This window comes from Geotrypetes seraphini, chromosome 10 (genome assembly GCF_902459505.1).
Source record: "Geotrypetes seraphini chromosome 10, aGeoSer1.1, whole genome shotgun sequence".
Taxonomy (NCBI): domain Eukaryota; kingdom Metazoa; phylum Chordata; class Amphibia; order Gymnophiona; family Dermophiidae; genus Geotrypetes; species Geotrypetes seraphini.
Window position 1 is genome coordinate 109,650,575 of NC_047093.1, and position 24,997 is coordinate 109,675,571.

General features: G+C 43.3%; 1 protein-coding gene across 4 annotated transcripts in view; it reads left to right on the forward strand.

The window, feature by feature from the left end:
• Positions 1-19,639, forward strand: part of LOC117367721 (cholesterol 7-desaturase-like) — a 132,840-nt gene extending 113,201 nt beyond the window's left edge. For 3 of the 4 annotated variants that reach the window (XM_033960575.1, XM_033960574.1, XM_033960572.1), the window contains one exon: positions 17,507-19,639. In XM_033960575.1, the coding sequence (XP_033816466.1) occupies positions 17,507-17,668 (162 nt within the window). In that variant the 3' untranslated portion in view covers positions 17,669-19,639. The remainder of the gene's footprint in view (positions 1-17,506) is intronic. The other variant, XM_033960573.1, reaches the window with a different exon arrangement.
• Positions 19,640-24,997: the final 5,358 nt, after the last annotated feature.

Genomic DNA, 24,997 nt, shown 5'->3' on the forward strand with positions numbered 1-24,997 from the left:
TTTCTAATGTGAATCTGATCATGTTGTGGTCACTGTTGCCTAGTGGTCCTCCCACTTCTACCCCTCTTGCAGGCCCCCCTAATCTGTTTAGGATGAGGTCAAGAGTAGTACCCCCTCGCGTCGGTTCTTTGACTAGTTGCTCCATGAAGCAGTCCTTCACAGCTTCTACAAATCCTGTCTCCCTAGTGCAGTTGGAGTGACCCGTACTCCAGTCAATCCCTGGGTAGTTGAAGTCCCCCATCACTGTTACACTTCCAGTCCTGCACTCCTGTCTCAATTCTGCTTCCAAGTCGTGTCCGACTCCCTCTGGCGTACCAGGTGGTCGATAGTACAGCCCCAGTTTTATGCCCGCACCCTTGTTTCCCGGTAATTTGACCCACAGCGATTCCAGCCCCTCTGCCTTCGTTGCCATATCCATCCCGACCGAGTGGATAGAGTCCTTTATATATAGTGCTATGCCTCCCCCCTTTTTGTGGGTCCTGTCCCTCCTATAGAGCTTGTACCCCGGCAGCGCTACATCCCATTGATTTTCCTCTGTCCACCAGGTTTCTACAATTCCAATTATATCCAGGTCCTCCCCCTTGGCCACGACTTCTAGTTCACTCATCTTGGCCGTGAGGCTTCTTGCATTTGCGTATAAGCATCGCAGGTCCCGTCGTTTTTCTTCCACCTCTGCATTTACCTGGGCCACTTGCCCTTGGATTTCTGGCAGTTTTCCCGCTCTCTGTGTTTCTGCTTTGCCCTCAGCCTTTACCTTCTTAGCTTTCAGCTTCCCCACATTCCTGCCACCCCACTTCCCCGCTTTTCCTCTGGGATTTCTAGCCCTACCGGCCCCATAGAAACATAGCCCCCTCCTGGGCTATCATCCCTTGCGCCTCTGTTTGATCCCTCTCGCCTTCTGGTACCTCTATATTACCCTCGGCTTTCGCCCTTATGCCACCCAGTCCCCCTGTGTCCACAAGCCCCTTAGTCTTCTCCCAGCAAGCTCCCTTTACCTGATGTTTCCCTCGCTGTCTGATTTGGAGATCTTCCGGTCCCTCTGTTTCCTCCCTGCAGTCAGCCTGTTCAGCATCTGTTCTGGATACTGTTGTCCGAAGCGTCAACATCAGATCAGCTGTCGGCTTTCCCCCTCTCCTCAGTTTAAAGCCCTCTCGATCTTCTTCCTCAAATTGGCTGCCAGTAGTCTGGTTCCCGCTGTGCTCAGGTGCAGGCCGTCCCGCCGGTAGAGCTTGCTCTTTCCCCAGAAGGACGTCCAATTCCTCACAAAGCGGAAGCCCTCCTCCTGGCACCATCTCCTCAACCATGCATTCACAGCTTGGAGGTCTGCCTGCCTCTTTGCATCTGCTCTCGGCACAGGCAGGATCTCCGAGAATGCTATCCTCCGAGTGCTCCGCTTCAGCTTTCGTCCCAGGACCCTGAACTGGTCAGTCAGTGCATCCATGCTGAAGTTCCTCCGGCTAGGCATAATCAAGAAGGGTATTACAACAAGGACAAAAGAAGTTATCCTGCCATTGTATCGGGCGATGGTGCGCCCGCATCTGGAATACTGCGTCCAATATTGGTCTCCGTACCTTAGGAAGGATATGGCGTTACTCGAGAGGGTTCAGAGGAGAGCGACACGCTTGATAAAAGGGATGGAAAACCTCTCATACGCTGAGAGATTGGAGAAACTGGGTCTCTTTTCCCTGGAGAAGAGGAGACTTAGAGGGGATATGATAGAGACTTATAAGATCATGAAGGGCATAGAGAGAGTAGAGAAGGACAGATTCTTCAAACTTTCAAAAAATAAAAGAACAAGAGGACACTTGGAAAAGTTGAAAGGGGACAGATTTAAAACGAATGCTAGGAAGTTCTTCTTTACCCAACGAGTGGTGGACACCTGGAATGCGCTTCCAGAGGGAGTAATAGGGCAGAGTACAGTACAGGGGTTTAAGAAAGGATTGGACAATTTCCTGCTGGAAAAGGGGATAGAGGGGTATAAATAGAGGATTACTGCACAGGTCCTGGACCTGTTGGGCCGCCGCGTGAGCGGACTGCTGGGCATGATGGACCTCAGGTCTGACCCAGCAGAGGCATTGCTTATGTTCTTATGTTCTTATTACCGCAGTCTCCTCTGTCTCTGCTCCGTCCAGGATCCTCTCGATCCTATCAGTGATATCTCGTGTCTTGGCCCCTGGGAGACAAGTCACTAGCCGGTCCTCCCTTCCTCCAGCTACGTGACTGTCTACCTCTCTCAAGATCGAGTCTCCCACCACAATAGCAGACTTCCCTTTCCTCAGCAACCTCCTCTGCCTCAGGTCCGTGTCCTCGGTGTAGTGTGGTGTCTCTCCCTCGGGGTCCTGGTGAGTCGCGGTCTCCTCCTCTTGCGTTGTCCCTCCGCTAGGTCCTTCCCCGGTATCGCCTTGTGGATCCTGGGTCTCGTCTACCGACATCCGTCTGTGCTGCTGCTGATCCCGTTCCTCCACCGTCCTATAGGCCTCCTCAATGAATCTCTCGAGGTCCCTCACCTTTCTCTTATCTTTCCTTTGCCCTGCCTCTTTTCCCATCTAAATCTTTTTTTTGCGGCTCTACATTGTACAGCATTCTTTTTTATTTGGGGAGTCTAGTGGGAGGGGCTGTATCTCCCACTTATACCGTTTACTGCTACATCATGTGTTTGATCTGTGTTGTTATGTCTAGGTTTGGGTTTAAATTATTCTACTAAAAGAGAATTGTTCATCTATAAATAACCTTATTACAAAATAATAAATTTTTAAATAGTGCTCAGTGATAGCCTACAAGAACTCAAAAGCATGAGGATACGGGCTCTGCCAGTTCAGGCTTTATACATCATAGCACTCCTCCCTTCCTGTTATAAAACAACTAAAGGCAAAACTCTTAAAGTAGCTAAAGTACAAAAAAATAAATATATATATATATATATATATATATATATATATATATATATATATATATATATATAGCATTCAATGAATGTCAAACAAGAGGGGTACTTATCTCTGCTGAAACTGTATAAAGTCCCGGGCCTCAGCTGCTGCCAATCCAAAGTGCACAGCTCTAAAAAGTGCTTTGTGCTTAAAGTGCAACAAAAGAAAAAAATATAAAATCCACTCAATCTTCAAATTTTATCCAATGTTCAAAGTTCAAATCTTGTCCAGATGTAATCCAAATCCTTAAAATTCAACTGCAAAGTCCTGCTTGTCTCCACTGCTTCCTCCTGATGACACAGAATGTGTAATATGATATCTTTCAGCACAATACGTGTTTCCCCTTTTGGCTTTCTCAAGAGGAAGATCTGCTTCACACTTCTAAGAAAAGCAGCAACGTATAAATAAAGAATCCAAAAAACATATCTTATAAAAAACATATAACATATACTAAACTTTATATCTTACTCATGCTGAAGCAGCTTCAAAGTGGAAAAGAGATCCCATTTCAGGCTTCAATGCGGCATTTATACTAACAAACACTCTTCATTCAACACCATATAACCCCGAGTAACTCTCTTTAAAACACCTGACCACAACTGATGAGTTTCAAACTGATTGGTCAAACTAAACTTAGCAGCCCAACAACCATTCTACTGCTTAATTCAGTCCTTTAGGGGCAGCTATATATCCTAAGAAAAAATGAATCGTTGTTCACAATTAATCAGCTGACGAGTAATATTGCCACCATGCCTATTATTCAGTTGTTTAATTATCATGAACTTAAAATCTGTTTCCTGATGGTGTAGCTTATGCCAGTGATCAACCAATGGGTCTTCTTTTTTTTTGTTCCATAGACAGCTCAGATGTTCAGCTATCCGTAACTTAATCATCCATCGGGTTTGCCCTATGTACATTAGACCACATGGGCAAATAACATCATAAACTACTTGTTTAGACATACAGTCAGTAAGCTCATAATAATGATCACTATGAGGGATCAAAACTCTTGTAGTTACGAAGGCATATTGGCAGTACACACACTTTCCACACTGAAAATGACCTCAATGAACATCAACTGAAGAACTGAGGGGTTTAGAGCATTTTATTATCTCCCCCAAATTTCGCCCATGCTTATAAGCAAAGCGGGGCAGATCATTAAACTCAGGATGGTAACTCAATATACTCCAGTGTTTTTGAATGACAGCACGAAGCTGCAAAGTTTCAATGGAGTATGGAAGTACACAGGTTAAAGCACTTTGCTTTCTTATCCCAAGCTCCCGATTGAACCACTCTCTATGTACATTAGAGGCACGCTTATATGTTGTTTTCAAACATTTAGTTGGATACCCTCTGTCCTTAAATCTATTAATCATTAAATGTGCTTGATCCTTATAATCTTGATCTGAAGAGCATAATCTCTTAATCCTCAACATTTGACCCACAGGAATACTCTGCTTCAAATTTCTCAGGTGATGACTCTTGTAATGTAACAGAGTATTCCTGTCTGTGATTTTACGATAGACTGAAGTCTCAAACAAACCATTTTCATATCTGATTATTATATCTAAAGAATTCACTTGGTGAGCATGAATGGTCTCAGAGAAAACAAGGTGAGGATCACAATGATTTAAATATTGTACAAAGTCGATGACCTCATCCCTATTCCCCTTCCAAATAAAAAATATGTCATCAGTAAAACGTCAAACCAATATTAAGAGATGATCCTCCTTCAGTCACCTCTTGATTACCTATTAAATGTTAATCTTCAGGCCCTCAGAAATGCCACCAGATGTTCAACAACATTTCATAACACCTGGCTTTATGCATTCAATCTTCACCAGGTCACTTATAACCATAATTTTCTTAGTTTAGATTAAATAGAATGCGTTTAAACTTTCTGCTTACAAATTTGTATAATATACCAACTGTATCGTACCAACTGTATTGTAATATCCTGTATCGTATTCACATTGTAAATATCTTCCTGCATCTTACTCCCATTGTATCTTATTCACATTGTAATATCCTGTATCGTATTCGCATTGTAAATATCTTCCTGCATCTTACTCCCATTGTATCTTATTCACATTGTAATATCCTGTATCGTATTCGCATTGTAAATATCTTCCTGTAAACAGCTTTGATCTCTTGTACCTTGTTCTAAACCCTTCGTTCTGTAACTTGACCCAAAACATCTCGCCTCATATTGCTAACTCCTGTATTCTCATTGCCTGTATCTTCTTGCAAGCCGCCCCAACCAGATGTACTCTCATTCTGCATCTCCTTGCAATCTGCCCCATTCAGATGTACCATGTTCCAAGCCTATGTATCTTAGATATCTTGTTCCAAAGCTTATGTATCCTAGATTTCTGGTTCCAAAGCTTGTATCTTATATCCTGTTCCAAACATATGTATCTTGTTGTAAACATATGTCTCCTACGGTAAACACTGCTTTCTCTCTTGGCACGACTCTCATTGTAAACTGCTTTGAACTTAGGGTTTAGCGGTATATAAGAAATAAAATGATTATTATTATTATTAATACTTAACTTAGGTGGTAAGTGGTAAGGGATAAGTACGCCGACATGTTTCACCCTTAGGGGGTTTCCTCAGGGTTACAATCCCTAAAACAAACTTGTACAACATTGGATTTCCAAAAAACATACAGTGGATCAGATTAAGTGGCGGATTATTGACAGCTTGACAATACAGGGGGCAGAGGAGAATATGGAAGCTAGACTTTCGTTAAAGGCATTACTCTCAGTGGATAAAGTGGAGCAGTTTGTGCGTATAAGTTTAATGTGCATTTCATGTAATATTATGTATTTTGAAATTGTTTGTTTGCACAATGGTAGTTTGGAAATTTAATAAAGATTAAAAATAAAAAAGCCTCAATAACCATACTTTATCAACTGAGAGAGCTACATTTAAAATCAATGTGGAAGATGTTACTATATCCATGTCTGATGTTTCCAAGATTTCTGATACATTCAGTGGTGCTTGATCAGGTACTTTTAACTGTTGCTGAGGCCCATTCTTATTTGGTAGGTAGTACACTTGAGAAAATGGCGGCAAAGTATCCTCCGGGACTTGCAGAATTTCTACCAAGTATCTCCTAAGCATCTCCCTAGGAGTTACCATTGTAAGTCTAGGAAAATTCATAAGTCTCAGATTTATTTTGTGAGTTATTCTCAAGCATTTCTACTTTCCTTCTATGGTTCACATTATTTTTTATTAGGGACTCTTGAAGTTGTTTAGAAGATAATAAGTCATGATCAAGCTTTTGAACTGAAGATTTAGAAACAGTCAGGTCCTCTTTAAAATCTTTAAGCTCCTTAGTATGTTGAATCAATTTACCTTCAATATATTGGAAATTGGGGCTAATAGTCTTAGCAAAATTTGCCACCAAATCTCATAAAGACTCCAGGGTCACTTGAGAGGGCTTTTCCCAAAATGTAAGTTTTTGTTGAGTGTAAAAGTGCTCACCCTCAGAAGAATTTTCTTGTTGTTCCATCTGGCCTAATCCACCTCCCGTCGCTGAACAAGCCCCTGATTCTCTTGCAGAGGCTTCCTGAATAGGGAGCTCTGCCTCCATGTTCTCTGGTGTAATGCTGCCGCCTCAGGAGAAAGAACCTCCCCCAACTCCAGGGTTTCCTCGCCCCTTGGTTAACTAGTAATCTGAGGCTGTGGGGGTGGTGCTCACACATTGTGACTAAGGGTGATATCTGGCCCAACTCCGGTCTCGCCAACCCCGGCACCTTCAGTGAGCTGACCTCCGATGTCATCACTGCAACTCCCTGCATCTGCCGCACTAATTCTTCTATGTTGCTGAAAGTCAGCACTCTGGAGCGTCGCAAGGCTCCTCTTCAGCATCGCTGAGGAAATTTCAAGCTACTTAAGCCACCAACGAAGAAAAATGAACCAAGAATTGAGCAGTTCAGGTGCGTACTTTTCAGCACGTCTATGCAGCAGCCATCTTGGATCTATGTCCAGAACTCCATACTCTAGATATTTGATTTATTTTAGGATTATTAATATTTTAGGATTATTTTAGGATTATTACTGGATTATTACTCCATTTAATTATGTCTGTCATATTAAATGGAGTATGTGGCCTAGAGGTTAGAGCTACAGCCTCAGCACCCTGAGGTTGTGGGTTCAAACCCCACACTGCTCCTTGTGAACCTGGCAAGTCACTTGATCTCCTATTTCCCTAGGTGAGCCCGCCAGGATAGATAAGGAAAATGCTCAAGTACCTGAATGTGATCCACCTAGAAACTTACTGATAATGCAAAATAAAAGTGTTACAAATAAAATATTAATTCAGTGCTTAGAGAAAAATTGCATAAGGCTAAGGGGTATGTACACAAATGTTTGTAGCTTTGCATGTAAAGAATATTTACATTCATAATCATACTTTTATTAATTTTTTAGGATTGCAGTTGTCGCATAGTATTTTTTTTTATTCATGTTGACACATTTATGCAGCCCACTAATTTAGGTTCATATGCAGTATGGTATGATTTTATTATATATGGTTTTTGATTTTGATTTGTTTAGACATTTTATCCCCCCCTTTACAAAGCTGTGCGCTAAATGCTCATAGGAATTCTATGAGCATCTGAGCAACGTTGGAGCATTTAGTGCTGTGGGCTGAGGTAGAAACCTCTAACGTGGCTTAGTAAAAGGGGGAGGGGCATGCCTTTGATGCAAGCGTAAGTTGTAATGGAGCCGCTTCGGGCTTGTTTAAATAAAAATGACTTTCATCATACTGCACTGGGCTCTGCTCTAACCAATTTTTTTTGTTTGTTTTCCCCATACCTTTTTTACCTCCAGTAAAACACAACATTCACAGATGTGTGAAAGTCATTTTGCAGTTTGTATCATGGAGACTGCTATTTAGGAACTTATTTTTAGCCTTAGTCTTGGATTTTTAGCTGAATGTACATTTTGAATTTAGGATTCCAGCTTAGTGCTAAAAATGACTAAGCTCCTAACTTCTTTCTTGCTTTAAATCTTCCCCCCCCCCCATAAATTTAGAAACCTACCATATTTTCAAAAGGGCCAATTTTTGGGAACCTCACTGTCTCTGAAATCCTGTTCAGTTCCAGTTGTATATATTTTTGTTGGAAATATGGTCTGTTCAACTCTTCATATTTGGCTTTTTTGTACAAGGATCAGTTTAAGCACAAACATACTTGGGACATTGGTCCTAACCACTTAGGAATAGTTCTTCCTCTCTTTCATGAGCTTATTGGGTATGCTTTCCTCTTATTCATAGTCTCATTAAAATCAAAACATAGAGAGATCACGTGATGCCGTCTCGGTGAGCCGACGTGTGTGAGAAGAGCTCCCGGGCCCGCTTGTTTTTTTGTACTCGGCCGGCGTTGCTATCGGCGCGGTCTGCTCTCCCCGACTTCCGGTTTCGGAGGGGAAGTCCCGGCAGCGTTTTGTGATCGGTTTGGGGACCTATGGCTGCAAAAGTGACCCGCAAAGACCGGGAGAAGCCTCGGGCTGCAGAGTCCAAGATGGCGGAGCCGGCCCTCGTGTCTCCTTCTTCACCGAGGTCTGAGTGGGTAGCGGATATTATAACGGAGGTGCGGGCAGCGATACAAGACACCCTTACCTCCCAGCTCCAAAAGCTCTCAGACAAACTGGATGGCTTGGATGATTCTGTGAGCCATCTTAGAGCGGAGTTTGGCTCTTTTCAACAAAGGGTGTCTGATTTGGAGGACTCGGCCGGGCAGTCTAGGGAGGCACAGACAGCGGCGGACTCAAAAATTCACCAGCTGGAACTTAAGGTGGAGGATCTGGAGAATCGCTCCAGGCGCAGCAATTTGCGACTTGTTGGCGTTCCCGAGTCAGTGTTGGATGGGCAGCTGCATTCCTTTCTGGAATCCTGGTTGGTGCAGTCTCTTCAGCTTCCTTCGACTGCGGGGCCCCTGCGGATTGAAAGAGCGCACCGTCTGGGAGTTCGCCGCCAGGATGCTACCCGTCCCAGGGTGGTAATCTTCAAGGTGTTGAATTACGCCCACAAGGTGGAGATCCTGCGGGCTATTCGGGCGAAGGGCCCCCTCACCTATGAAAATCAGAAGATTTTGTGCTTCCAGGACTTCTCGGTTCAATTGGCTGCCCGGAGAAAGGAGTTTGCCGCTGTTTGTCGTCAACTCCATGAGCGGCACATCCAGTTCGCGCTTCTCTATCCTGCACGCCTCAAAGTTCAACATGAGGGTCGCTCTCACTTTTTTAACTCTGCGGCCGCTGCTTTGGCTTTTGTGCAACGTCTAGCGGGAGCGGCGCCTAGCCCTTGATCGTCATCTGTTTCCTAGTTCCTGGTTCCTGGACTGTACTGGGCTGGCTCTCATGCTGTTTTGCTGCTGCTAGCAAGCAGCCTTGGACTTTGCCGTGGGCTGCCGGTGGGCCGGTGGTGCTGGAGTTTTGGGAGCTGCTGACATCTTTGCCTGACCCATGTCCGCGGACTCCAGTCCTTTGGTTTTGTTTCTGCTGTCCTTGTTTGCATGTGTGTTGGATTTTATGGCGCTGTTCCCCCGTGGGGGATAGACTGCTTTCCTGCCATGGTGCCCCCTTTTGCTTTTGACATAGTTTCTTGTTTTGTTCTCTCTCAGCATAAGGGGGATTTATTTTGTTTTATTTTTTGCTATGTTGTCTTCTTTGGGGTTTATATTGGGAAAGTTTTCCCCGTATAGCGGTCTGTTCCTCCGCAGTAATTATTCATTCTTATTTTATTTGTTGAGGGATTCCTTTAGTCTATTTTTCCAGTACTTCTTCTTCGTGGGTTGGTGTATAGTTTATATGGAAGTTGGGGGGTGGGCTCGGGAGGGCTTTTCAGCGTGACTGGTATCTGGGTTTCTCCCAGATCTGTACATGAGAATTTGGGAGTTGGAGCTTGGGAGGTTGTTGGGGGGGGGGGGGAGGGCTGCTGGGTGGTTGGGGGCTGGGTTTGGGAGGGGGGTTTGTATGTGGGGAGTGTTTGGATGGGTGTGCTTGGGTGTGACTGGAGGTGGTTGTGTGACCCGGGGTATTGGTGTTTGGTTCTGTTCGCGTTTTTTTTTTGGACTATGGGTGAATTTTTGTTCCGGGAAGGAGCCGCTGGCTGGGACGGTTCCCCCGGTTATCTATTCAGCTATCTTCTTTTTATCTTAGCTTTTACTACTCATGGTAATTAAGTTTATCTCCTGGAATGTTCATGGTATCACATCTCCTGTTAAACGCCAAAAAATTCTTAGTGCATTGAATCGACAAAAGGCGGATATAGCATTTTTGCAGGAGACCCACCTCTCTTCTGCGGAACATGTTAAACTCTGCCGGTGGTGGGTTGGCGAGATCTTGGAGTCTTCGGGTCTGCACCGGAGGGCGGGGGTGGTCATTTTATGTCGTAAGGGTCTGCATTTGACTACCCATAAGGTATGGTCTGACCCGCAGGGGCGTTATCTGGTAGCTAAAGTGACACTTAATAGGCAGGATTTGCTCTTGTGTAATATATATGCTCCTAACACTTGGGATGGGTCCTTTATGCGTTCCCTCACCAGACTCCTTCATCAGGACCTTCCAGTGGTGTTGGGAGGGGATTTTAATCAAGCTTTTGATCCCACTATTGACAAATCTAATCCTCTTCCTCACAACAGGTATGCCCCGAATAGAGGCCTTCCCTTGTTTGCCTCTTCTATGTCTTTGATTGATGTGTGGCGGGTGTTACATCCTGGAGACCGCGACTACACTCATACATCTAGTGCCCATGCAACGCAGTCCCGTATTGATTATTGGTTGCTCACGGACTCCCTGTTTTCGCAGGTGAGTTTGGCGGAGATTGGAGGATATGATGTTTCGGATCATGCTATGATTGTTCTTATTCTAGAGTTTCCTGGAGATGCCCCTGGGGGCTTTCATTGGCGGTTTCCTCTCTCGCTCTATTCTGATCAGGAGTTTCATGCTTTCTTGGTAGATAAATGGAAGGACTATGCTTTTCATAATGCGTCTCATAGAGGTGACTCATTTCTTTACTGGGAGGCTGCTAAAGTGGTGTTGCGGGGTGAGATCATTGCTTACTCTAGCCGGAAGAAAAAACGGCGCGACCGTCAGGTGCTCCGGTTGGAGCGCCAGGTTCAGGATGATCGTCGCCGCTATGGGGCTCATCCCACCGGAATCAATAGAGCGTTATTATTGGCTTCGCAGTTGTCGTTGCGGGAACTATTACATGATCGGGCTATGAAATCTTTGGCATACTATAAATTTCAACTGTATTTACATGCTAATAAGAGCGGTAAGCTTTTGGCAAATTTAATTCGACGTGCTAACGCACTGTTCCCTCTAAGCTGAGCAGGAGTCCTCCACCCACAGTCTCACCAATAGAGGGTGCTGTTTCACTGTCACATTTTTCAATTGTGAGGGACAGGCAAGTTCTGCAGGACTCCAGGGAACATACCTGTCCTTAGCGACTGAAAATATTCCACCCCCTAGTGGTAGCAATGCAGCTGGAGGACACCTGCTCAGCTTAGAGGGAACAGTGGAAGGGGTTTTCCCCAATTCTCCATCTCCGCCGGGCAGATGGTGGTCTGGTCCACAAGGATGAGGATATGGCGGCGGTGTTTCACCATTATTTCCAGGAGTTGTATGCTGCTCCACCGGCTTCTTCGTTGGCGGGTGATCTTTATTTGGATCAGGTCTCTCATCCGGTGGTGACAGATGCTCAGAATGCGCGATTGCAGGCTCCTTTTACAGTTGAAGAGCTATCGCTGGTTCTTGGTAGTTCTCCGCTGCAAAAGGCGGCGGGGCCCGATGGCTTTCGCAATGAATTCTATAGACTTCTACTTGCGGACGTGGCCCCAGTTCTGGTTGATGTGTTTAACACTGCGGTACGCGATGGGGCTCTCCCGCCTTCTCTTCAGGTTGCTCAGATTGTGGTTTTGCTCAAGCCCGGTAAGGACCCATTAAGGGCCTCCTCGTATCGCCCCATATCCTTGTTGAATGCTGAAGCTAAATTCTTTGCTAAATTGTTGGCCAACCGGTTGGCGGGTATTTTGCCCTCACTGGTGGCGGATCCTCAAGTAGGGTTCGTCAAAGGTCGGTCGTCCACTCGCAATTTACGTACTATACTGGCTTCTCTGGAGTGGGTGGAGCGAGACAAGGTTTCTTCCTTGTTGGTCAGTTTTGATGCCCATAAGGCCTTTGATAGGGTTTTGTGGGACTTTTTGTTTTGTACTCTTCAACATTATGGTATGGGAGGTTTCTTTAGTGATGCGGTGGCTGCGTTGTATCATGATCCGCAGGCCAGGGTGCTGGTTAATGGAGTTTCTTCGGCGATGTTTCCAATTCAGCGGGGTACTAGACAAGGTTGCCCCTTGTCTCCTCTTCTTTTCGTGCTCACCTTGGATCCCTTAATTCGCGAAATTTCTGCTAATCCGGCGGTTCGGGGTGTTTCTCTCGGCGGCCGAGAGTTTAAGATTTCGGCATTTGCAGACGATTTGTTGGTTCATTTGACCTCCCCGTGGGAATCCTTTCCTGCTCTTATGTCGCTTTTTACGGAGTATGGTGATTTCTCGGGCTTTCAATTGAATTATGATAAATCTTTGGCATTAGCTACTGCCGAGGCGGTGCGCTTGGAGTGGCCGGGGCAGTTTCCTTTACGGTGGGCGGATGGTGTATTCAAATATTTGGGAGTGCAACTCACGAGCTGTGTGGGACGGTTATATCGTGCTAATGTAGATGCTTTGTTGGCCGCTACGGAGGGTTGTTTTGCACAGTGGATGTCTCTGCCTCTCTCTTTTTACGGTAGGGTTCACTTGTATAAGATGGTTATTTTTCCCCGCTGGTTGTATGTACTCCAGTTGCTGCCTCTTTGTCTTCGTCGTAGCGATCTTCAACGGCTTCATAGGCAGCTGACCCGATTCCTCTGGCAAGGCAAGAAGTCTCAGATATCGATCTCTTATCTGTTCGGCTAGGGAAGGATCGGTGGTGTGGGACTCCCGGATATCGGCCTTTATAATCTGGCTTGCTTGCTGCGATTTTTGGGAGACTGGTGCTTACGGAGTGATGACTATCTTTTTCGGGACTTTGAAAATGCTCTTTTCTCTCCTTGGCACTTGTTTTCGTTGTCTCAGTTGCCTGTTCGCCTCTTGCCCCCCGCGTTCCGATCTAGTTTCATCCTTCGGTCGTGGCGTTTTTCTTGGAAGGCATTGGTCGGGTTGCTGGGGGGGGACCATCAAGTTTCGGATCAGTTGTCTATACGGGGGAATCCGCAGTTTCTGCCTGGCTGTGATAACTCGGTCTTTGTGCGATGGACTGCAGAGGGTTTTCTTCTTCTTGAGCATTTATTGGATGAGGAGGGGGCGATAAGACCTTGGGGAGATTTTCCCATGCTTCATTCCTTGGGTGTGGGAGGTCTGTTTGCGTATCGGCAAATTCATCATTATGTGAGGTCCTTGGCGCGCCCGGGCTTACGGTTTCGATTGGGTAACCAATTTCGTCTATTTTTTGCCCAATTTTATGCTTGTGGCTTGACGGTGTCTGCGTTGCATGGGGCTTTGCGGCGGCTTACTCCTCAGAAGTCTTATACGGCTTTGGAGTGCCGCTGGGGTAGAGACCTGGGCATACCTGGTGAGTCCTTGAACTTTCCTTCCCTTATTGGTCGTATCTCTTCTATTTCTATTAGTGCAGAACTGAGGGAATGCCAATTTCGAGTGGTTTATCGAGCGTATTTTTCCCAAGAGCAGGTCCACAAGGTTGGGGGCATTTCTTCTCCAATCTGCCCTAAGTGTACACTGGGGTGCAACTCATTTTTTCATGCATTTTGGGGATGCCCTCGAGTGAAAGTCTTTTGGAGAGCCGTACTCCGCTTCTTGGAGCGGCTTGTTGGTCACGCTATTCCGATGTCTCCGGTAGGCTTGCTTTTGGATAGATATGAATCTTTGCGAGTGCCTGCTCGGAGACATCGGTTGCTGATCCAGAAAGGTGCTGTTATAGGAAAGAAGGTCATTCTTAGCGTTTGGACGCAAGACATAGCGCCTGCTTACTGGGTTTGGAGGAATCGTTTTCATAATTTGATGCTCTTGGAGCAGCGCCATGCTCGATTATCTGTCAGGCGGTCGAAGATTTTCCTGCAGACCTGGGACCCCTACATTTCCTCGCTTTCCCTTAGGGCCAGAAGTCTGGTCTTAAACTCATTCTGTTGCTGATACCTTATGCTCTCAGATGTTTTCCCCGGGATGGTGGGTGGATGTTTGAGTGAGTGTGAATGGTGGGTATGAGTGGTTGGAAGTATGTGGAGTTTGGTGGGTAGGGGGGGACTACATTTTGTGGGTGGGAGGATGGGACTTGGTTATTTGTTTGATATGTGCTGAGCGGCATAAGCGTACAGCTTGCTCAGCATACTCCTCTCTTGCTGGGTTTTTGGGTATGGATTGGGTCTCATGGTGTGGGTTTGGGATGGGATGGGGGTTTGGGCTTTGGAGTGGGTGGGGATTGGGGGGATTCTTTGGTTGGGGTGAAAATGTGTTTGATGGTACGTTTGGTGTTCGCGACCTTGTTGTATTGTCGTGCTGTATTGTGTATTTACTGATGGTGTGCCAATAAAACATGATTTATACTAAAATCAAAACATAAAAAATTGGTTAACTTGTACTTAAGTTTAAAATTTTCTATTATCACAAATTCTGCTCGAACATTTTCCTTTTATCTTGTGGAGGAAACCATTTGGGGGGGAGGAGATATATTGAATACCATGCAGGGGCTGGGGGAAGGGAGGAGAGATATTGGACACCATGGGGGAGGACTATGAGATAGTAGGAAGTTGGAAGATAACTACAGTTGGCATTGAGTGTAGAACATACCTCCCAACAAAAAGGAAAGGTCGTAAATGTGTTAACACACCACTGCCAAAAACACTGTCTGTTTTATTACACAACAGTGGTCTCAAACTCAAACCCTTTGCAGGACCACATTTTGGATTTGTAGGTACTTGGAGGGCCTCAGAAAAAAATAGTTAATGTCTTATTAAAGAAATGACAATTTTGCTTGAGGTAAAACTCTTTATAGTTTATAAATCTTTCCTTTTGGCTAAGTCTTAATAATAATATTGTAATTTATAGCTAAAGAGATATATGATCAAGAAACTGTTTTATTTTACTTTTGTGTTTATGATAAACATACTGAGGGCCTCAAAATAGTACCTGGCAGGCCACGAGTTTGAGACCACTGCTACCTAATGATATATCCAGCAGTGCTCTAATCCTGCCCCTAAGACATTATTTTGTTTCTACAAAGTTGGTAGCTGTGGGTTATGGAAACTGTTGAAGGAAATCACTGTTGGGTCTGTGACTACTTTAAAAGTACAAAAATGCAATTTCAACATTACCCACAAAAAGGCTTGTGTTAAAGGGTGACAAACTGGAAGCCGTGGCTGAGTAAGTCATATGTGTATATATGGGAGGATTTTATGTTCTGAGATCAAATAAAACTTTAAGAAGTGATATGTGGTATAAATTGGCCACAGCATCTCACAGGGGAGAGTGTGGCGCAGTGGTTAAAGCTACAGCCTCAGCACCCTGGGGTTATGGATTCAAACCCATGCTGTTCCTTGTTGACCCTGGGTAAGTCATTTAATCCCCCCATTGCCCCAGATTGTGAGCCCACCGGGACAGACAGGGGAAAATGCTTGAGTACCTGAATAAACTCATGTAGACCGTTCTGAACTCTCCTGGGAGAACGGTATAGAAAATTGAATAAATTAAATTAAATGAACAAGTAGTAAAGCATAGTAGTGGTAGCCTCTATGCCCCTGCTCCTGCAAAGCATCCTCACAACATAATGCTAAGTTTTACCTTTCAGCAGGATAGTAGTTTCAAGCACCAAGCAAAACTATGGAATGTACCATAAGAGTATGTCCTAGAGTAGCATAGTCAATATTCAGATCTCAAATGAATAGAAAATCTAGCAAGGCTCAACTGCAGTCTACAATCTCCAGCCAAATTGAAAGAGCATGAGCTATTCTGCCAAGGACGGGATAAGCAAAAAAAATGCACCAATGTGTTGTACAAAATTGATATGGAGTCTTTAAAACATATAAAGAATTTTTTGTTTAATTGGGAGACATCTGCAAAACATTTTCAAGACCTCAACATTTACCCCACTGCCCAACCTAACTTGATCAGGTGCTTTCTCTTGCCTTTTCTACTACTACTAAACATTTCTATAGTGTTACTAGACATACTCATTGCTGTACATCAAAACACAGAAGAGGCAGCCCTTGCTCAAAAGAACTTACACTGTAATCAAGACAAACTGAACAAGAAGGTGCATCAATGCACTGTGCTCAAGTGGGGGAAAAGTGTATTGATGCACCTTCTTGCCCCTTCTCTCCTCAACATGGTACATCTGTTATGGTAGGGATGGGCAAAGCCACAGTCCTTGAGAGTCACAACCCAGTCAGGTTTTCAAGATTTCCACCATGGACCATGTGGACCATGGTTGCTCATTCCTGTTTTATACCTCTTCCTTTGAGCAAAGTTATACAGGGTGCCATGTTTGACATCATCTCATATCTGAGGGGAATGCTGCAGTGGTGGTCAGCTGTTTTTTAAAAAAAAAAAATTTACTGAAATTCTCTCTTGCACCATATGCATACTGAGGCTAAAGATAATGAGGGTGGTATGTACTTGTGCACACCACCTAGAGATGAAAGTAGAGAATGAAACGGGGACAAATTTTTTGCCATCTCCACAGGAATTCAATTTCCCCGTCCCATCCCAGTGAGTTTTGTCACTGTCCCTGCCCCATTTCTGTAAGTTCTGCCTTAACCGCACAAGCCTTGAACACTTATGATTTTAAAGTGTTTGAGGCTTGTGCAGATGAGGACAGAGCTACAGGAATGGGGCAGGGACATGAAAAGAACTCTCCGGGACAGGAAAACTAGTTCTTGTGGGGACGAGAAAAATTTGTCCCTGTGTCATTCTCTAATGACAAGCCATTCTTTTCATCCACTAGGTGTTTGTGTCACTGCTCTAATGTAATGTAAGCTTTAATATAGTGAAATTGTATTTGACAGCAGAATATGAAAACTTACAAGGTTGTAGAGAGACTTAGCAGGCACAATACATTTTGTCATTTGAATGAATAAATAAATGCAATTCTCAATTTAAGAAACATATTCCTCCCATTTTGAGAATTATAAGAGCACTACTGAGCTTTTTGATTTTGATAGGCCACTATTTCCATATTAACTGAAGTCATAAAACTGGATAAAATTTGTCATATATAAAATTGCTTTGTGTGTAAGATAGTATAGAAAATACTGAACTATATATATATTTTTTTATAGTGCATTGAATATTATGGCATTAGTTTCTGGTAGGGTGTGGATACATCTTTACAATATTGATACTGGAGGGATGTGGGTTTGGTAGGGCCTTAAGTCTTACAACAAGCAAGATGTTAATGGTAAAAAATTATCAATGAGGAAACCATGGGATAATGAGTACTTTAAGGATGGATGCTTTCACCCTTAATTTATAAAGTGGAGAATGATGGCTTCAAGAATTAGTGTACATTTTCTCTCTTTTCAGTTTGAGCGTGATATAATGATCTGGAATAACAAGAAGTACGTTTCCAAACCACTGCTGATAAAAGAAGATTCAGCTGTTCAAAGGCACCGCCATTGGTTTGCCCAGTTCTACAGTGAGAATAGTCCTAGACTTGTATTTCAACAGCAAGGACTGGACTGGTGAAACTAATGTAAATGGGGAAAATCTTTTTTTTTTTGTCTGGTCTAGCTACTCTTCAGCAGAGAATGTATACATGCTACTCAATACCAGCAAGGTACCACTACTTGTGTCAAACAGCTCTATTGCTTGTTTGTTGCTCTCTAAAGCAGTTTACTCATTTTAACCACCATGCTTAAGACCTCTGTAACTTTGGTCATATTTTATATCATTTGGAATATGGCAAAACCTTGGTCTGGCATAACTATATGTATTTAGCTGTATTGAAATGGTATGTAAAAATTTAAGAAGTCTTAATGGACACTGAACTGGTGACCTATACATTTAAATCTTGCACTGTACCATCAGAACTGCTACATGTTATTTTGCTTCTGAACATCTTGTGCTATATGGAAGATTAGCTGAGTTGAACAGCCCTCTTTGCAGTACTACTTGTGGCCCTTATCTTGTTAATACATAAGATGATTTATCCTACATCTAGACACATCTCCATTTTGCTCCCTATAGCTCTTTTATAATATAATTCCTGATTCTAAAGAATCTCTGCAGAAAAAAAATCATTGTATAACTAGCTCATATTTTTTAAAAAGTGTTTTTATAATATTCCATTGCATTGTGGGAATGATATTACATTTCCAGTCCCTAATATATATATATATAATAAAATGGCTTTAAAATTTTATTCATTGAATGTTAATGGGCTCAATCATCCCATCAAGAGGAAACAAAATCTTACTTTTCTGAAAAAAAACAGCAAGCTGACTCATTTGTCGGCAGTAGAACCTGCTAAGCTTGAGGGTGGCTGGATCAAACATTGATTTTTTTGCTCCAGCGATGGGAAAAAAAGCAAAAGTGGCAATTCTACTAAATAAGAAGATATCTGCTACTTTTGATGGCTTACCTGTTGATCCAATGGGTATGTTAATATGACTTCAGGATTGTTAATGCATTTTAAGGTTTTCCATATGGCAAAAAGAATACTATTGTCCTTATAAATTCAGGGTAACTTAATACTCAAAATATGGCTCAACTGTAATGGGGACATGAGTCTGCTTTCTAAAATCAGCCAGTCTGGAAGATGCTCCAAGACTTAAGGAAGGATCCAATACATACCCTGCCACATAATGAAAGCTTGATGGTATCTGTAAAAATTTAGAAAATTAACCCCCCCTCCCCGATTGTGGTTTTTGCAAAGAAACTAATGCTATTCTAGCAGATTTACACAGCCAAACAAATTTTGTAAGGATCCCATTCAATTTCTTATAAAAGGTGGATTTGGACCCGACAGATAAGTTGTACAGCTTCAGCATCTATGAGGCAAACTTTGTTTTTTCTGTTCTATAGAAGATTTTGGACTCCAGATCAATTGCAAAAATTGGATAGTACAAAATCTAATAGATGCTGGCCCTATCATCTTGAAATTGGGACATTGGACCACCTTGTATTTTATTGGCCATTGATACTTAACTTCTGGAAGTCAATTTGGGGAAAAATTAATTTTGTTCTAGGAGTGAATATTCCGTTGTCAAATGATATAATTCTATTTGGGACATTGTTAACATCTAATAGTCCAATTGATAAACATAAAAGTAGACTTCTTCTTATGACTGGGGTGGCCATTCAATTGATCACTAGAAATCGGAAAAATTGGTACCGTTTAAATTTTACCTTTTGGTGGGAAACACTTTGCTTATACTATCGTTACGAAAGAATGTTAGCGGAACAATCTGGGAAAAGTAAAAACTTTAAAGAAACTTGGAGTCCATTAGAGTCCTTTGTTAAACAAATTAATGATTAGTAATTCATTAGATTAAGTTTTCTTTGCACACACATCCAGGGAGGGAGGTTAATTTGTTTTCATAATTTGCAAGTATATATGTGCTGGGGTTTAGGTTTTTTTTTATTCTGTTAATATATACTGTTTGCACTTTTTATCTGCTTAGAAAATCAATAAAGATTTATTTTTAAAAAATTCCATTGCTAGTTTGCTATTCTTTCTAAACCATCTGTTGTGTATAATAATGGATTGTGGGAACTTTATGGTCACTAGAAGATAAGGACATGCCATTAGCATTTACTCCATCCTTTTTGACTTTGGATGCTTGTGCCTTTCCATATAGTAGCCCTTGCAAATAAAATTCACTCCCTGTGAATTTCAAGAAATAGCTATGACCATCACATTTGGCTACATGGAAATGTTTTAAGAATATTATACTTTCAACTGGGGTGGATGCTTATACATCATGACAAATGCTCTTAGAAAAGCGAGGAAAACTTATGGTTGTAAAATAGCTAAGTCTGATAACTAGAGTGGTATCCTTTTTAAACTCTGGCGTTCTTTGACTAACTCTGATTCCAAATCTGACCAATCCTCATCTCCCTCTGCTGATATTCTAGTTTGTTTTTTTCAAGATAAAATCTCTCTTATCAGGCAATCTTTTCCCGTAGGTGAAATTGGATATCTCCCTACATATTCTAAAAATTCTATAGAGGAGATATCAGCTGATTGTTATTGGTGTTCATTTAATCCAGTATCTGAATTTCAAGTTTCTAAACTGTGAAAAGATGAGACAGTGTAAATGTTCACTGGACCCTTTTCCATTATATCTGTTTCTTAATATTTCGTCTCAAGCTATAACATGGTTGCCTACTTTATTGAATTTCTCTTTGGAAAATGGATACTTCTCACAATCCATGGGACAAATAACACTTATTCCTCTTCTTAAAAAAAGTAGATTTAGATCCTGCTATCCATTCTCACTACCAACCAATTGCCAATATGCCTTTGTTAACAAAAATGTTAGAATCAATTGTAGCTGGTCAGCTTACTGATTATTTGGAGAAATTCTCATTACTCCAACCGTTTCAACATGGGTTTCGTTCTAATTCGTTCTAATTTTAGTCCTGAAACCTTATTGATTTCTCTTCTTTCAAAAACTCAACAATTACATCTTCAAAATAAATGTTCTATTTTGCTCCAGTTTGATTTATCTGCAGCGTTCGATGTAGTACATCATGGCATTTTACTTCATTTACTTTCAGATATAGGTCTTGTGACGGGGCCAGACGTAAGCCTAGCACTGGCAACCCGGCTCCCACCCCAGGCGCAAGTATTAGCGCTCTTTGGAGGACCACTCTGGAATAAGCACAGCAAAGGAAAAAAAACTTTCCACCAATAATTTCCAGTTCCAAGTTTTATTATCCAGTTCAGTTTGCATTGGTTCTAATACAGCCACACCGGCTGATGGTGCTTGGAGGAGATTTATCACAAACAAAAGTTCTCCTTTCAGCCACTTTTTGTATCAATCAGAAAAAAGAGAAAAACCATAACAAGTCCCTTTTTTATCCCAGTTTCTTTCTCACAGTTTGACTGCCATGCTTTGCACAGTTCTGAGCAGCATTCTGGTTTCAAGAACTTATATACAAGAGCCCCTGTGGACCAGCCAGCCCGAGGCTTTAGCTCCACTCTTTTAGGCTTGGCACAATTATTGTATTGAGCCCCCTGTTTCTTCAGGAAGTTCTCCCCACCTGACTACCTGAAGTATAAATACCCCCACTACCCTTCTTATTTCTGGGCAGGGGGCTGGGAACCATGCACCCTTTGTTTTAATGGTCTAAGATTCCCCTCCCAAAAGTTCCCATCAGAGATGTGCAATGTCAGGTCACTAAATCCATTCAGGGCTTTATTTCTCCTTCTAAGGTTAGTTAGCATTACCCATCCCCTACTCACTATGCTTCGCTTGCTTACCGGGATTCTGGTTTAATTTCTGCTACTAACCCATCCTCACATTCACACATCAAACTCTCATTCATTATACAGTCCCACATAAGGACAGAAATATTTCTTTAAGTACTTTAGACCAGTGTTCTTCAACCTTTTTACATCCGTGGACCGGCAGAAATAAAAGAATTATTTTGTGGACCGGCAAACTAATAGGACTAAAATTTAAAAACCCCGTTTACGCTCCATCTCCGCGAGCTCGGTCCCCGCAAACCATCTGATCCCATCTGCACAAGCCGCAATTATGATTTTATATTGAACGTATTTTATTAAAATATAAAAAGAAACAATATTCTGAACAATTGTGATTTTATAAATACAAATATACAGAGCACGGACCAACAAAACCCCTGTCTCCCCTCCCCTTCACATATATCCCCTCTACTATCAAGAAAACTGAACAAGCCAAGTTCATAGAAATATCATGCTAACAGAATACTGCAGTCCCCAGTTATGTCTCTAGCAGGATATATTTCAAATCTGATATATTCTAATCACAAAATAGAAATAAAATTATTTGTTTCTACCTTTTGTTGTCTCTGGTTTCTGCTTTCATCTTCTTTTCACTCTCTTCCTTCCAGCGTCTGCCCTCTCTGTCTCTTCAATCCAGCATCTGCCCCTTCCATCTACTGTCTGACCTCTCCCCCTTCCATATGGTATTTGTCTTCTTTCTATGCCCCTCTCCCCTTTCCATCCAGCCTATGCCCCTCTCTCCTTTTTACACAATTCACTCCAGCTTCACTGCTCTCTTCATTTTTATCTCTCCTACACCAGATCTAGCATCTTTGTCCCTCTCAATTTCTCTGCTGACCCCCCTTCCCATCTCATTCCTATCTCTCCCCTTCCCTTCCTCTAATCTCCCTGCAAGCTGTTTCCTTCCTTTTTTCTTCTCCCTTCCCTCCTCCCTCTGTCCAGCAGTAACTCTCTTCCTTTTCCTTTCCCTCCTCCCCTCCCAGCAGCATCTCTTCTTCTCCCTCCCTCCAGGTCCAGTAGCAGCTGTCCCTATTCCCCCCTTGCCCAGCAGCTTCCCAGACTCCTTTCCCTCCTCCCCTCCCAGCAGCATCTCTCCTCCCTCTCCAGGTACAGTAGCAGCTGTCCCTTTTCCCCCCTTACCCAGCAGCTTCCCAGACTCCTTTCCCTTCTCCCCTCCCAGCAGCATCTCTCCCTCTCCAGGTCCAGTAGCAGCTGTTCCTTTTTCCCCTTGCCCAGCAGCTTCCCAGACTCTTTTCCCTCCTCCCCTCCCAGCAGCATCTCTCCTTCTCCCTCTCCAGGTCCAGTAGCAGCTGTCCCTTTTTTTTTTCTCCCCTCCCAGCAACTCTCCTTACTTGCCAGCGCTGCGATTCAGTAAGGCAGCCTCGGGTCCTTTGTTGGGTCGCACCGCCTCTGAGGAAAGCGGAAGTTGCATCATCAGAGGCGGCCCGACTCAGCAAAAGTTCCAAGGCTTCCTTCCTGAATCGCTGCGCTTGTAAGGAGAGCCTCTGGGAGGGAAGAAAGCACAGTCTGAGGCTCCCCATTATCTCTCCGGTCCTGCGCTCCTTGATCTTGCCGGTCTTGCGCGGACCGGCAGGAAATTGAAGAAGTTGATCTCGCCGGTCCTGCGCGGACCGGCAGGAATTTTCTGCAGACCGGCGGTTGAAGAACTGTGCTTTAGACCATTGTTATAGAACAAACTTTCATTCCCTTCCACCACACAGTACCTTACTGACTCATGCTGCATTCAGACATATAGTCTAAGGCTTCTGGGCTACAGTCCATTTCATTCCCCTCAAAGATATCTGCCTTTACCCCTATAAGAGATTCCTCCCTCTCTGAAGCTAGGTATAAGCTATCCTCTGGAACAGCATTTGGCCAGCCCTGCTCCTGGAGCTTTTCCTTTCCAATTAGCCTCTACTTGGGAAGCAGAGATCTATCAGCATGACAGCACTGTGGGACAGTTTTCTTAGCAAAAGATAGTAAGATAGAGCTCCTAGCGTTCGGTTCCCTGTTCTGTGAGGAATGTCCTTCCCTCCAGATTCTAATTGCTTGTGGGTGTTCTCAGCTGGCTTTGATTTATTCTGCTGTGTAACTTTTACTCCTGCTCTTCTGCCTGTCAGCTGCACCCCTTTCTTTAACCCTTACTGTATCAGATTGCCTGGCCAGAGGTTTAGCTAGAGAATTAATAGATGATTTATAAAAGGGATTATTGTGACTTGGAACAGGTATTCTGTTCTTCTCTGCCATCCCTTCTCTGTTCTGCCCTGCCTGTTTGATCTTAGCACTGGAAACAGAGTTAATGGGCAATTGCCTTGGCTTAGGAATAGGCACATTTGTTTTAGTGGCAGGGTTTAAAGCAGGTTTTAAACCAGTAACAAGGGCTTCCCTGTCACAGTCTCCATCAGGTTGTTCTGGATTGGTTCTCTAAATTTCTTTTGTCTCGCTCTTATTCATTGAATATTGAAGGTGATATCTCCAATTCCTGGCAGCCTCCTTGTGGGGTTCCCCAGGGCTCTCCGCTTTCTCTAATTTTTGTTTAATCTCTTTATGACTACACTGAATACTTTTAAGCTGTCAGCTTGGGAAACACTGTTCACATATGCGGATGATATCTTTATACTGATTGAGATCGATTCTGATATTACCAATTTAGTTTCCAAAATAAATAATTGCATTTCCAAACTTCAAGCCTAGGCTCTTTCTGTCCGGATGAAGCTCAATACAACTAAAACTAAATTTCTGTGGTTAGGTCCAAAATTGAACATAACAACATAAGAATCGACGCTGCTGGGTCAGACCAGTGGTCCATCGTGCCCAGCAGTCCGCACACGCGGCGGCCCTTGGTTTAAAGACCAGTACCCTAACCGAGCCTAGCTTTACCTGCATACTTTCTGGTTCAGCAGGAACTTGTATAACTTTATCTTGAATCCCTGGAGGGTATTTTCTCCTATAACAGCCTCCGGAAGAACATTCTAGTTTTCCACCACTCTCTGGGTGAAGAAGAACTTCCTTACGTTTGTACGGAAGCTATCCCCTTTTAACTTTAGAGAGGGCCCTCGTTCTCTTTACCTTAGACAGGGTGAACAACCTGTCTCTATCAACTAAGTCTATTCCCTTCATTATCTTGAATGTTTTCATCATGTGCCCTCTTAGTCTCCGCTTTTCAAGGGAGAAGAGCCCCAGTTTATCTCATTTCTCACTGAATTGCAAATCCTCCAGTCCTTTAACCATTTTAGTCGCTCTTCTCTGGACCCTTTCGAGTACTACTGTGTCCTTCTTTATGTACAGTGACCAGTACTGGATGCAGTATTCCAGGTGGGGGCATACCATGGCCTGGTACAGCGGCATGATAACCTTCTCCGATCTGCTCGTGATCCCCTTCTTAATCATTTCTAGCATTCTGTTCACCCTTTTTGCTGCCGCCGCGCATTGCACAGACAGCTGCATCGACTTGTCGACCAGTACTCCCAGGTCTGGTCTCTCTCTGGGGGGGGTCTCTCCGAGTACCGTACCAGACATCCTATATTCATGAAAAAGATTTTTGTTACTGACATGTATTACCTTACACTTATCTACGTTAA